Source organism: Diadema setosum, chromosome 1 (genome assembly GCF_964275005.1).
Source record: "Diadema setosum chromosome 1, eeDiaSeto1, whole genome shotgun sequence".
NCBI classification, from domain to species: Eukaryota; Metazoa; Echinodermata; class Echinoidea; order Diadematoida; family Diadematidae; genus Diadema; species Diadema setosum.
This window is the reverse complement of record NC_092685.1, coordinates 3998850-4013649: the sequence shown is the minus strand read 5'-3', so window position 1 is coordinate 4013649 and position 14800 is coordinate 3998850. Positions and strand designations below refer to the sequence as shown.

Here is a 14800-nt window from a genome sequence, read left to right as displayed (position 1 = left end):
AGTTTGTATCTCTCAATTCTTTGTATTTGGTTGTTCAGATAGATGGGGGAATCATGTGGATTCAAAGAGTGGATGTACATTCTTTATACATGCTTGTATGTAGATTTTTATTTCTTGTCATGTTATTCCATTCAAATCCATCCTACTGTAATAAACACACCAACACACATACAACAATTTAGGCAGCAGGACATATGCATAATGAAACTCAGCTGGTCACATGCTGGTCAAAGTGTACATGTAGTTGCAAATTGGCTATGAAGCCATTGTTATCATGACAACACTAAGTGACTTGTCTGTAAATTACTGTCAGATACTCCCATAGTATATAAATACACGTAGTGAAAGGTCACAAGTGCCATGGTGCAAGATTTTGCACAAGGTGAAATGGGAGGCATTCTATTCAACGAGGTGAAGCCAGATTGAATAGAGCATCGCATATTTCATTGAATGCCAAATCTTTGTCCATTACACAAGTAGAAAACAATAACAAAACCTACAAAAACATGTCAGCTGACAACACATGTGATCCATACTGACTCCTGAATTTGTGGTTCATTTTTCAGGATAGGCAAATACATGTAGACAGTCGTACCAGGAAGTGATCGGTTGTGATCATTGATGTAGGTGCACAAGTACATAAGAGACTGTGTGCTGTGAAGGAACTGTATGTGTAGTGTGACTTCAGAGGAGTGTGATGATGCAGAACTATGAGTTGATTATGAACCTACATCATTTGAGTAAAGATAAAGGGACAACGTCAGAGTGCAATACAAATCAAATTGGATCACGACAAATTAACACACCTTGTTGACTTTACCCATTTCAGAGATATCTAAGAACATTGTTAGCAAACACACACATATTTCTCTGTTTGAATTAGCACTACTGATAGACCTGTACATTTATGTAATCGTGAAGAGCCCATTTGACCCAGAATACATTGTAATTCCATGCTTTCACATGGGCTCATTGTGACATTTTACCTACTCGGTATGTATTCACTTTTGGAATTTTGGTAACTTTACAAACATTTGAAAAAAACAAACACACAAAGGACTTGCTGTATCACAATAATCTATGAAAACATAAATACATTTCTTTACATAAAAGAATTTGTCATTTGTATAAACTTCCAAATAAAAGACTGAATAACTCAGCTGATTCCAATAAATTGTAAAACACAAGACTTGTATGAGATTAACTACTGTATACGCCATATATTTTGCAAGTCTAAATTTTCACACATCAGGACTTCCCGACAATTTCGCGAGTGGTTAAATTCGTGATCATGGAGTCTTGTACTGAACGGAGAAATGTACACACCTGTACGTCACATTCATATCGGCATTAGAGTCAATATTTTTGCGAAAATAAAAACCTCACGAAATATTCGCGTATATAGTACATTTATCACCACACTCTGATTGACAAAGTATGTACATGTGACACTGAGACTGCATCTATTTCATTTCATACCTTACAAAATGAAGGTCATGTTAATAATTCTGACACATGAGTAGTGAATATTAGGTCCTGACATCACAATTGAACCATGGCAGCTCCGCTTCAGATTCTGTCAGCAAGGAGAGTACAGTATGAAGACGATAAAATCCTCATTAATTCATCAAGTTTATTCATGATGCTGTCAACCCAGCATTAACATTATTGCACAGTACATACAGAACAACATTTTTGCTGGAGAGCAGGATTCTTTTCATTTGTTTTTTTAATGAGTGTTATCAAAGCACCAAGCATTTGTTTATCATCATTTACACTAAATCCAAAACTCTTTCAATAAGAGTTTCTTAATATTTACTGCCATCAAGAACATCCTTGCGCTGTAGATAGATCCCTACTCATTAAGCTGATGCCAGTTGTATGTAGCAACCACAGTTTCTTCACAAAGACCTTTGTACTATCCTATAAATTGTATCTTTTTATCCACACCTACCTCACATAATTCAAGATTCTGTATGCATCAAAACCTGGCCAAGGCTTTTCAGAAGGCTTTTCCGGACACAACTGAGTTTGGCAAAACAAAATCCTAACATGTAACAGAGTGTCGTTAAAGAAGGTATCAAACAAATGGTTCATCAGTGAATTAGTGTGTAAATCAATCATGAATTGAGGTGTACATTGTATGTTGCCATACCATTATGATAGAACCTGTCTAATTTGATTTAGAATAGTGTCCAATGTTGGTTTCACAAGTAAATGAATAATTCAGTGTGCAAATGTATTTTCTATCATGACACTACTTCTCCATTCCACATGAAATAAGAATGGGAGTCCCATTTTTCCAAAGACAGGGAATATTATATAGCAACTGTCACAAAATGGCTAATATAGACTCCTTTTTGTTAGAGGAAACAGATATTGTCTTTCCCAGAAAACTCACATCTAGTTCCTCATTCTCAAACCACAGTATGTATTCCTCTCATGAGGTGGTCAAGGCATCATCAGTAAACACAACTCTGTTACTTTCCAAAATCCACAACCTAACTCTTTCGCCCTTATCAACACTTCCCATAAACAACATCGCCCCCTCTCTTCTAAAATGGGAGCAAGCCGATGCCCCCAATCCTCCAATACAAGCTTTGACCACTCAGAACAAAAGCATAGAATATACAACTGTAGTTTGAACTTATAACTTTGGAGAAAGAAGAATTATCGAAGGCACATGTGGAAGAGTTGGTTGAAGAGGCTGTTCACGTTGATTGCTTTTCTCATCCATTACATCATCAAATACTTTGAGCGATGTGTGAACTTGCTGCCATACAACTTCACAAAAGTGAAAACTTAGCTGATGACATGACAGTGTATGTAATAATTACTAGTACAGCAAAGGATCCCTGTTGGCCCTAGCCGTAGACAATTAGCATTTTGGGAGGCACACATACAGTACTGGTATGCACCTGTCTGCTGAAACTAACTTTCTCCTTTCATAGCATGGCCTGGCATTGTATTCCATTCTACACAACATCTAATACTACCATGGATATCTAATATACTTGCATAATACCACTAAAAACAAAAATAAAAAAATATCCAAAGACTAGTGACAGAATTTGCTAATCTATTTCAGGTCTCATCAAAGTAGAAATGACAGATCCACTCTTTCTACCATCTCTCTCCACGAGTGCAGCAAACACCTATTGATGAATAAATACATCTACCTGGTACTGACAATTGGCACTTGGCTGTAACTGATTGTACATATGCAAATACATGTACAGATCTTAGCCTTGCCCCACTCCTCCACTTTCCACATTTTCAATGTTTAGCGATTTTCTGCTCTTTAGAAAATAGGATACTCCTGCTTTTGATACAGGGCATTACACACCAGACCTCTGACATGCAATCTTTGGATTTCATCAATGAAACTAGACATGACTTAAAACATATCCTTACAATGACACTGCCTAAACAATTTTTTGGAAGTTTCTAAAAGAACATCATTGCATTTAATCAACTCTGCATATAATCCTCTCAGTTGGAAGGACCATGGGTGAATTGCGGAGATCATGATTTGTCACGATACAGCTGTCTTATTAGCTGCAAAAACACATTATTGTATTTAACCAAAATTTGCTTGCACCACTGCATGGATGATCAATCAATTCATAAATGAATTATTCTTGAACACAGAAGTAGCAAATTCCTCAATCAGCTGATATGATGCTAAATACCCAGCCACATTACTTCATCTGGTGTAACTAAGGGCAAACAGCTCATAGTAACTGAGAGGTATGAGAAAACAGTGCCTTCATAGCTGCTATCACTCTGGAGCAGACCAATCCACACAGCATCACTTCTTCAACATGGATTCTGTCCTTTTACCCCCAATCACTACAGTCAATTGCCATCATGTTCACTTCTTGGAGGAGGGGGCATACTCCACCACAAGTCTATTCAATTCCCTCAGTTTGGCATCCTGTTCCTCCAATGCCAGTCCGAGATCACGAACCTTACCCTCAAGCTCCCTGATTGCAATGGATTGTTTCGTTTCATGCTGCTCTTCCTTCTTGGATGATCGCCAGTACTCAAAGACGAGAGTTCCCACAGCGACGGAGAAAATGAACGATTCTCCGATTATCTCTGAACCAAGTTCCACGGCAGCCTCCTCACTCAGTGGTTTGACCTCAGTTGCCTTGCCAAGACCAAGTATCCTCATCTTTAAGTTGACATCCATCCAGTGATAAACTGCAAGAAGACAAATGAGCCAAGTGTAAGGCTGGCTGGTAAAACACTGTATTCATGACATGCATTCATTACACAGTTGGCAAACTATCAATAAGAAAATGGGAGGGAGAGATTCTTAAAATCAGCTGTGTATTATGAGGTTCAACTTCTCTACAGCACATAAAACTATGTTTGACATGTAAAGTCTCAATCAGTGCATTGAATAAGCAAAACAAAATGTAATTAGACAAATCTGTATCTTGAGCGCAGGTACTATGTAAATATATACTCTACTGCGCTGTGATGTAACAGAGCTCCTAACATTGTTACTGATTAGACACACACAGAACAAATAACAAATTTATTATAATCAAAGGCTTCTGATAAAAGGTAAGTCTTCAACAAAGATTTGAAGACAGCAAGTGATGGGGCCTTCCTCATTTTCTCAGGTAAATTATTCCAAAGTTTTAGAGTCAGCACAACTGAAGACACAATCCCCCAAAGTTACTTTTGTTTATAAGTGAGGTTGCTTTAGAAGCAACTTATCCTGTGTACTTTGTAAATTATGCGCATATGAATATGATTTTAGTGATATTAATTCTAATAAATAACCAGGTGCTTGACCATGCAGTACTTTGTAAGTAACAAAATCTTAAATGCAATTCTCTGCCTTACTGGCAACCAATGTAACTTCATCAGAACAGGTGTAATATGTGAAAATCTTGAAGAACTGGACACAAGTCTTGCACACACACGCAGTCTGAACACGCTAAAGCTTGGTTTTCTGTGAATCTAGCAAGCCAAACAATAGCCCATTACAATAATCAAGCCTAGGCCTACTGCTAATGAATGCGTGAACGCGAGTTTCAACGTCTTCCTGGCTCAAGTATCTACGAATGTGATACAAGTTATGCAACCATATGCTTCTCCATGCATAAGCAAAACAAAACGTATTGAGTACTGTATCTTGCATCCCCCATCATTGTGAATTTTGCCCTTTATTTAACAGTTAGTGGTCTACCGGTCTGTGATTTAAATATTTGTATCTCCACCACTTTTAGTAGGGTCTAAAGATTATTTGTTAAAGTCAATGATGAATATCTATAAGAATTTAAATCGATAAATTTTCGCCTTCAAACTTCAAAGTTTAAGCTTTACAAGTAGACGACCCTTCAGAATAACGAACCTTCGGAATAGCGAACCTTCGGAATAACGAACAGCACCCCTCAAGATACGTTACAAGACCACATAACAGTCCCATATACTTCAGATCGTGTAATTTTTCTAAAAACTTACACTGTGCCGGAGGCATGCAGATGTACCTCCTCATGAAAGGACTGCCCTTGGCCATAGCTCTGATTGATTTTGAAATAGGCTTGCTAATTTGCTTCACAGCTAATGTGCCTAGCTTGATGAGCGGAAATGCTACCATGGCGAGGTATTCTTGTCAAATTGCAGACGAACGAAGACCGAACACGAACTCTGGATGGCGGTATCAATAGTACGGTCAGATACTCCAGTAGTCGGTGTGTGATGTGGTGGTACGTACGGTACCGGTACACACGGACTTACGGTGCACTAGACCACCTGCACCGGGACCGCTCTCTGTCGCCGCTGAGCGGGTGTCTAGTGGTACTGTCTTGGTAGAGTTGACGACACCAGTGGATCCGCCACTGAGCAATGCACCCCACTCATTGCGTAATTCATTGAATCATCTTTTCACTTTTTTGAAGCAACCCCAGTTATGGCTGGCATGAGATGAGTTATGTATAGGCCTTTACTTTTTTTTTTCTTAATCCTCCTTCGAGGGACTTTATTTCATTTCATGAGTATCTAAAAAATTCACAAAAAACACACTGGGAGAAACCAAGGAGGTTTAACTGGCTGTAATTATTCAAACAGCTGCCATTTTTCTATTGATGCACAAAAGAATGCACTTGTGCCTTTGATGATCAGGGTTCAATGCCGCCGTCTTTTTGAGCAATCTGAAGATTCATTTTAAACTCTAACATTATAGGCCTATCGTAAATATTCTGCTTGTTTATTTGTCAAATAGAATGAATATATTCTCTTAATGATAAAGCATATGAAATGAAATTCAGTAAATCCCGTCCAAGATTATGAGCAAAAATGTTAACCTGAGCTGTATGTCGTGAAAATATTTGAAACTGTACTCCCACTACAAAGCCAATTTTATCAACTTTCCGATTGCTTCCGACAAATGAAACTGATATGTTATAATTTTCGAGTATAGTTCTTTATTCATTTAGGCTATATGTTGGATTAGTGTAAAGTCATGTAAAAACGAGTAATTTTGATTTTCATTTCATTTATTTTTGTACAATTTTTATTTGCACATCCCCGTGCCTGTACTATTAATGTGCCGCTTGTTTTCTATGAAGGGACGGCGAACTTGAAGCAATTACCATCATAAAAGACATATCTTCCTTTGAGAATGACGAGTCATGATGCAGTGCCACACGAATCAATTGTCTTCCTATCTGTGAGGTATATATAGCTCCAGTTTAGCACATATACTTCAAATATTTCTGAGTGGCGGCATGAAACATGGGATCAAAGGGAATGAGACTGTTGTTACTCCATTTCTCAAACCTCCTTGGAGAAACATGTAAGAACATAAAAAATCAGGGTATGAACAATTCATTTGTCAAAATAATATCATCACATGAGTTTCGACTCCTCTGTTGGTGAAGGCTTCAAATAGTTTCTAAAATTACCTTTAAAAAGTTCACGAGTGTGACATTACCACTTTATATCACCTCAACATATTAATTTCTGCTTCCACAGTTAATCAAATATAAATCTTATGATTCAGCTTCTGCTCTAATTCATAATGTTGTCTTTTCGCGAAATCTAATAAGTTTTTTTAACCCAAAAATTCAAATCTATAATGAGCTCTTTTCTAAAATCTGTCAATAATGCGTATACATTTATTTGTTACTTTTGTTGTATAATTGCTAAGTATACTATACAAATGAAAATCATATATTGGGCAAAAACTAGCATTAAAGGGGCCCTAAAATCCAAATGCATGTTGATTTCTGTTGATTTATGATACCCTCAACATCACTTTTGCTGTAAAACCAATATCTAGAAACATTCCATATATTTTTGACGATTTTTTTTCTTCCATTTTTCTTCAGATTACTTGGGAACGCCCACAAAAAAAAAAAAAAAATCCATCCAAACCAATATTCTTGAGATGACATCATCTCTCAATCATTGCTAAAGTACTGAAATGTTTAACAAAAGACATTGGAATGCACCTTCCTCTCGACTCACAGCATAACTTGCATGTTTCTGTGATATTGATGTGACTAACAAAAGACATGGCGAGGGATCAAAAGATATCAATGTAATTGTATCCCCAGTATTTATCTGAAACAATTCTTGATTGGGCAAAACATAGGCCTTTCTTTACTTTTAAATCCCAATGACCCAATGGCTTATTCTTTGAGTTGCCCAGTGAAAACATTCTCCTTCTCCTTCTTCCCTAATCTCTTCACTCTTCTACCTTTAATTTGCTTTTTCTTTTGCAGACCATTGACCGTAAGTGATGGTCGAAAAGTCACATTAAAGAATTTAGTATCTGCCTACGTGCCTAGGTACCTATGGATGTGACCAGAAAGTTGGAATAATGATGATAATGATGATGATGATGATGATGATGATGATGATGATGATGATGATGATGATGATGATGACATCACACAAACAGGAACAAAGCAAATTTAAAACAGAAATACCATACGCGAGTAGATAACACAATGACATATTAAAAAAGGATGGTACATAGTTTTACTTAATATCATAAATCAGGTTTTAACTTTTAGAGATGACTACAGAAACCACTTAGATGAAATATTAGAGAGCAGAGCAATCAAAAGTTTATGATCTTTATCTAATGAAGATTGGTTTTGAAATGGCTGAGATATCCAAAACAAAGAAACACAAAGTGGTCCTAATTAAACATGGGTCCCACCTTTTGTTAGGATCGCTTTGTTTACAATTCGTCGTTGAAATAAAGAGTGTTATCAAAAATTTCCATCTCCCGCTTATAAGAAAATAATAGGAATTTGTCGTTTCTTACAGTGGCAAACACAAAATGAAGGGTTATGTTATTGTCTCAAAAATGGCTTCAAGGATTAATTTGTGAATTATTGTTTTTGTGGGGCTTTTTTTGCGATTTGTAGTATTTTGTTGTTATCTTTTGGGGCCATATCACAGCAATAAAACTAGCCAAAGTTATGGTCCGTTTTATAAATCCGACTTCAAAGCACTGTAACTTATGGTGGCTATAACTGCATGGGGAGGGGGGGGGGGAGCTTCCAAAGAAGAACAAAAGCACTTTCAATGGGTTATGCAATCAGCCAGCTGCGTTGCTTGTTATGTCATTGCATTAATTATCTTTTGTTAGGCTTACTTGAAGCCCCCAGTTAGATACCATTAAAAAAACAGTACATTTGCCCAAACCGAATTGGTCTCAATGTCACAAGTGCAGTGCCGTATATGAACACACAAAAGCATTTTTCTCATGAAAAATGCAATAAAAAATACGCACGTACATGCATGCACTTATTTTTTTTCCATTCATTCATTCGTCTATTTTCCATTATTAAGAGATTCTTGCAAGTGGAACAAGAAATTCATTAACTGGTGTTATATCCGCCTATTGTTTGAGCGATTTCTTAATTGTTCATCCCAACCAACAATGACTATAATAAAATGGATAGACATACTCAAAGAATATTTAAATGTTTTTTTTTTTAATTGTCTGTCATAATACTGTCCAGTTTGTTAATTCTTTTAAGGACCAATCGACTGTATTCCATTATTCTATAACCTCTATCAGAAATTGACTATGAAGTTAAATTCAACCTTAGCACATACCGGAAAGTTTGTGCTGTGGAACCTGCATATTATTAGGAATAAGTAACTTTGACTCGGATTTCGAATCTTGAATGTTTCTTAGACTAAACAGAAAGATTATTGAAATAAAGACAAAAAACAACAACATAATAAATTATGAGTGCATTTTGTGATCGTACTTTGGCAATTCCAGAAAAAAGATGTAGGAGCTATTTGGATTCTATAACCTGATGAATCCTCGAATCCTCAGTTGCCTTCAACCGTTGGAAAACATGTCCTGTATTTGGTTCGTGTTAGTGCTATAATGGCGAGCGTATAAAGCGCTTGCCATGGCTGTATATAGCTAGAGAGAGAGAGAGAGAGAGAGAGAGAGAGAGAGAGAAAGAGAGGAGGTTGTGTGACGTTTCAGCTCGCGCGATCGCGAATGACCGAGTAAAATTTTACTTGATATCATTCGAATAACCAGAACTCTGTCTAAAAACTTGGGATTGAAATCACTTTCAAATACCATAAATCTTGCGATTGATTTTAATTACCAATATTTGTCTTCATCCATCCATTCATCCATTCATTCATTCATTCATAGATGAATAAACGACTTCGTCTTGATTTTTAAAAAAAATCAAACTTTGGTCCTGTAGACATATTGCCTTCAATCTGTTGAAGTGTTGTATTTTTTACAACACTGATACAAAAAGTATACCTAACTTTGGTATTTTCGTACACTTGTCGATACCTACTTCTAATGGTAGATTAAGTGTCATGTCATCGTCTCTAATGATGCCCTGTTCACGATTCTTATGTCGAAAATGACTGATTAGTGATTAATTGGAAAGACCATGCGTGGCAACCTTAAATTTACGATTGACTTATTAGTTCAAGTGATTAATTTCAAAGAAATCTCAGCTTTTGCGGAGCAATTATACCCCCCCCCCAAAAAAAAAAAAGTTTAAATTGATATTATTTTGCTTTCTTAAAGATTGATTTGAAATCAAACGCAATCCTATGTTCTGGGACCATCTCTGGCACCATTTCTGGCATTGACTTTAAAATGTTGCTGGATCTCAACTCCATGCTATGATCCTCGATCGGTGCTTCTGGGGTTTACCGCATGGAGTTCAAAATCCTAACTAGAGGCAATATACAGTGAATAGCAACATGCGGGCCGAATGTAAAGCGGACTATAGCCTATATAGCGGCATGTTATTTTAAATAGCAATAACATTGTAATCTTTACCCCATCCTCAGGCCCGTGACATTTCTGGGAGGGGGATTCCTTTCAGAATTGGAAATATTACAGCAGGCCTTTTGAGGGGGTGAAACAAATACACCGAGCGTGCTCTGATGAGAGTGGCATATATCTTTAAATGTAAAATCAAATCAATTTTTCGTCTTTAATTGTTTTGACACAATATCGGCCATGTAGAAAATTCTCTGATCTTATTCGTGTCTGTACATAGTGTTCTAACCTACTTCGCAGTTCAGCATCATTCATCTTGGATTTGTGTTGAAGATGTCCACCACCTCTTTTTCGTCTACTGATACTGATCAACCTCTTTCAGTTTGATCACTTTCTCAATGAATGTGAAGGAGTGCAATTATAGGCCTAGACATATCGGTCGAGTTCATGGCCGTGTATATACAGAAATGTTTTCATAGAAGGGGGGCTGTAACGGGGTGCGATCTATATGCCTGGTGCACAGCTTCGGTGGAATATGGAAAAGCTTCAATCCAAAAAGTAAGACGATAATGCGTTGATAAATCCTTTGTAAGTTGCAAGAAAAGCCCCAAACAATCTTGATTTATATTTTCTTTTTTCTTTTTCATTTTATAGGGGCCTACTGATCAAATTACTTGAAAATCTACTCACCTAAGCGGGGGGCAATTCGAACCCCCTGAATATCCCTCCCCCTCCTCGTTACGGCCTGTTCATTATGTAAAATAAAAAATAAAAAAAATTAAAAAAAAATCAGACAGATGGGAAGTCCCCGAACCTTGGTCATCGGTTCTCTTTTCAGAAAGGATGTGTGGCTTCTTCGGAAGAGCGCCAACTCCCTCTCCCCCTTGAGCACAGAAGGCAGACCACAGTGGTTTGGTTTGTGTATGTGCTCCCAAGCAAAACTGCCATCCAAGAGTACTCCGGTGTTCAGCTTTCCAAACGCGCGCGCATAGCGAGATGCTGTGGTGAGGACTGGGTAAATTCGAGACTTGCATGCATTTTCGTATGGCTTCTTTGGCGTCGTGCCTGCCCAACCATAAGCTGCCCTGACAGACTCTTGCCGACGAATGAGTGGTGTGATGGTGGGTGTGTGGTGGAGGTGCACACACACACACAACGCATTCATGTGGGTACACTCTAGCTCTGTACTCTTATGCACACACACACACGCAAGTATGCACGTCCTGCCTGCCTAGCTAGCTAGCTGACGAGCAAGCGGATACCACTCACACACGTCGTATACAGTATATGCCATCCACCTGCTCGGGACCGGACTTTGGGAGTTATTTTTATATTCCTCTGTCGGAGTTTAGCAGGAATCATAACTGACCATTTTCATCGCATCATGGAGCTCAATTATCAGCCATCAATTTGAAAAGAATGATCAGCCTCGCAAAGTTCCAAAATGTGTGCTACGTGGAAGGGATTACTAGTACAACGAGATTAGGGGCAAGTCAACAAAACGAAGAAGGGTGTGTGTGTGTATGTGTGTGTGCATGTGTGTTGGGCTATTGCTCAGTAAATACAATGGAGTCAGCTGCCCTGTGAGATGAAGTTCACGGATATTCATGTCAACTTTGTATCTGGCACGACCCATTTGGGATTGCGGGAGCAGGATTATTAAAGTTTAGAATTAATCACATAAATTACCGATATCTTCCTACCAACATGGCGCAAAGCCATGAAGTAAACACCTCGCCAATAGCTGGGGGTGGACAGATTGCACTGTCAAGAACGCATTCGGGTGGCAGTAGTAGCGCCACTGCTAGTGCCGCTGTCATGAGTATATGCACGGCGATGTACGATTATGAAGCGACAGCAGATGACGAGCTCAACCTCCGGAAAGGGGACCTGGTCGAAATCATCTCGAAAGACCATGATGTCTCAGGGGATGACGGCTGGTGGACAGGAAGGGTAGGTGACCAGCAAGGATTATTCCCCAGCAACTATGTTAGCGACTCTCATTTCATACTTGAAAAGGAAATAAATTATGGAGTTAACGAGATCAACTTTTCAGAGATTCAACTGAACGAGCTCATAGGAGTTGGTGGATTTGGTAAGGTGTATCGCGGGTCATGGAGAGGGGAAGAAGTTGCAGTGAAAGCTGCTAGACATGATCCTGAGGATGATGATATTAGGTCCACAATAGACAACGTGAGAAAGGAAGCAAAACTTTTCAGTTTACTCTCGCACCCAAATATTATATCGCTCCGAGGAGCGTGTCTCAAGGAACCTCACGTGTGTTTAGTCATGGAATATGCAAGAGGTGGCTCGCTCAACAGATTGCTTGTTGGCAAGAAGATGGCGATGCCACCAAATGTTCTTGTAAACTGGGCTTACCAAATAGCTGACGGCATGAACTACCTCCACTGGGATGCTCCCATTCCTCTCATCCACAGAGATCTCAAGTCAAGCAATAGTAAGTTAACATTTTTATGTCATTTTCATATTACATCTAATAATGATTCTGGTAGGCACATCCTAGAATCAGAGGAGACAAAATATTCCCGTGCATACAAGAGTTCATTTTGTCCCCTCTCACAAAATTAAAGGAAATATATGTATATTACATTTGTAGTTCTAAATGATATTTTCCCACCATGTAGGGCCTACAGTAATTAATAGAGTTAGAGTATTTAAAAATGGAGTCTATGCTGGATTCCAGAGTCTTGATGTCAGATTTTGCTGAGGTAGGATTAGGGTTTGGATTAATATTTTTTTTTATATGTTCCCCCTCCCCCCCCCCCCCCAAAAAAAAAAAAAAAAAAAAAAAAAAAACATGTCCCATTTTTATTCAACAGGATACATTTTGTATGTTGAACTAATGATTTGCAATGAGGAGTTTCTGATATTGATATGGCAGTTGTGATATTGGCCAACTAGTGTCCAAAACTGAGAATGTGTGATGGTTGTGAAATGAATGCACATACGGTACTATGTAGCAGTTGTACTCCTGTTAGATTCAATAATGTGTTGCTTGTATGTGTTACAATCAATATAATGTCTCACTTGTATCATGAGTTGGAATAATAGGTCACTTGTACCCAATCACCTTAGAGCTGGTATGACTCTACAGGTGCTCAAATGAAAAGCATTAATTCCAGAAAACTACAATATGCACAGAGCAGTTTAATAGTAACACTGGCCTAAGATACCTTTAAGGGTTTTTGCACCTTTTTTTAAACCTAACTTTGTTTTAGAAATTGTTCACATCTTGCCACTGCTGATTGGCAAGCTACATTGTTGGTATAGTAGTTCTATGCAACTGCTAGGGAATAAGGAAGAACTTGGCCTTATTTACTGTTTGCTGTGTTCAGAAGTACTGATCCTTTTTTTAATTGTGTTGTTGTTGTTGTAGATCAGCTCACATTGTTTTTTCTTTTTTCTTTGATGGTGTTGTAGAACAGTTAACCGTCTGAATGACCCAGATGTGCTTGTCTCTGAAAACCTTTATCATGACTCCCACAGTGTCTTGGTGACAATGGTATATTGTATGCCTCTTTCTTTGCATGATATCAAAATTATATGTCTGCAGTGTTTCAGAGAGAATGGCATACATTTTCAGTGAAAGTAATTTTGAAGTTAGATCACTGTAAAGAAAAAGAAATAAAGTTGCCACTTGCTGTAGAGGAGAAAATACATGATCTTTTGAATGTTAATTCATTCAGGTGAGAACACAATTTGCTCTCGCTCAGCTTGGTAATTAGTGTATTAGTCGCTAAAATTATGTCAAACCGTTGCATCCAAATTTCTAGTTGATAGTAGACGTACATGTAAATGGCTACTCTTGCAAAAAAGAAAAGAAAAGAAAGGGGAACTAATACACTCACTCAACATTGATGCAACCGAAACAGAAACAAAAACACACACACACACACACACACACACACACACACTCACATACAGTCAACCTTGCTGAAGTCAACCTTGTGTATTAAAAAGAAGTCAAATAATCGCCTTAGAAGTCAAAAGGTCTTTTCAAGTTTTGTTCTCTTTATAATCTGTTGATTTTAATCTCTTTTTAGTAGAATTTTTCTCTAAGTCAAAACTATTTCTTCAGTTCAAATAGATTTGACTTCTTGAAGACAAGGTTAACAATACATAATTATCTTACATGTTTGGTAAACCTAGCGATGATTATCAATGAACCTCTCCCTCCATAACAAGGAATGAAGACTGACCTGGCACAGCACTGGTATTCAGTTGGTCAAATTACAAACCTACACCATTCAAGCAAGCTGCCTATGTGTTACAGCCAACCACCATCTAGGATGTCATACATGCTGGTATGATTACGCGTAGGTGGCTGATTGGAAACAGCTGATGTTGAGTGAGGAGAGCTCTGCTCCCACACTAACCTATAGAGTCGATGTACAACCTTGTTGTAAAGCTGTCGCTGAGTGGTATGCATGGTGCATTAATGAGCTCCTTTGTGGAGATAATATGAGCTCCCTCGTGGAGACAATATGAGCTCCCTCGTGGAGACTTGGTATATATTTAATATTC

At 38.0% G+C, this 14800-nt stretch overlaps 2 protein-coding genes across 2 annotated transcripts in view; one reads left to right on the top strand and one right to left on the bottom strand.

Moving 5' to 3' along the window:
- Window positions 1-823: 823 nt before the first annotated feature.
- Window positions 824-5684, bottom strand: LOC140233362 (putative OPA3-like protein CG13603). The gene is made up of 2 exons (XM_072313470.1): window positions 5482-5684; window positions 824-4206 (listed from the first exon to the last, which is right to left on the bottom strand). The coding sequence occupies exons 1-2, from the start codon at window positions 5615-5617 to the stop codon at window positions 3875-3877; spliced, it is 468 nt and encodes a 155-aa protein (XP_072169571.1). The 5' UTR covers window positions 5618-5684; the 3' UTR covers window positions 824-3874.
- Window positions 5685-11639: 5955 nt separating this feature from the next.
- The window catches only part of LOC140246689 (mitogen-activated protein kinase kinase kinase 11-like), an 83207-nt gene continuing 80046 nt past the window's right edge, over window positions 11640-14800 (top strand). The window contains exon 1 of the mRNA XM_072326031.1: window positions 11640-12713. Coding sequence (XP_072182132.1) covers window positions 11963-12713 — 751 coding nt within the window. The 5' untranslated portion in view covers window positions 11640-11962. The remainder of the gene's footprint in view (window positions 12714-14800) is intronic.

Bases quoted from the DNA above. Each gene is read 5' to 3' on its own strand.
- LOC140233362 (XM_072313470.1), bottom strand. From the start codon at position 5,617: ATGGTAGCATTTCCGCTCATCAAGCTAGGCACATTAGCTGTGAAGCAA. The intron at 4,207-5,481 runs GTAAGTTTTTAG...GTCTTCTTGCAG, and splicing joins CTGCATGCCTCCGGCACAGT to TTTATCACTGGATGGATGTC.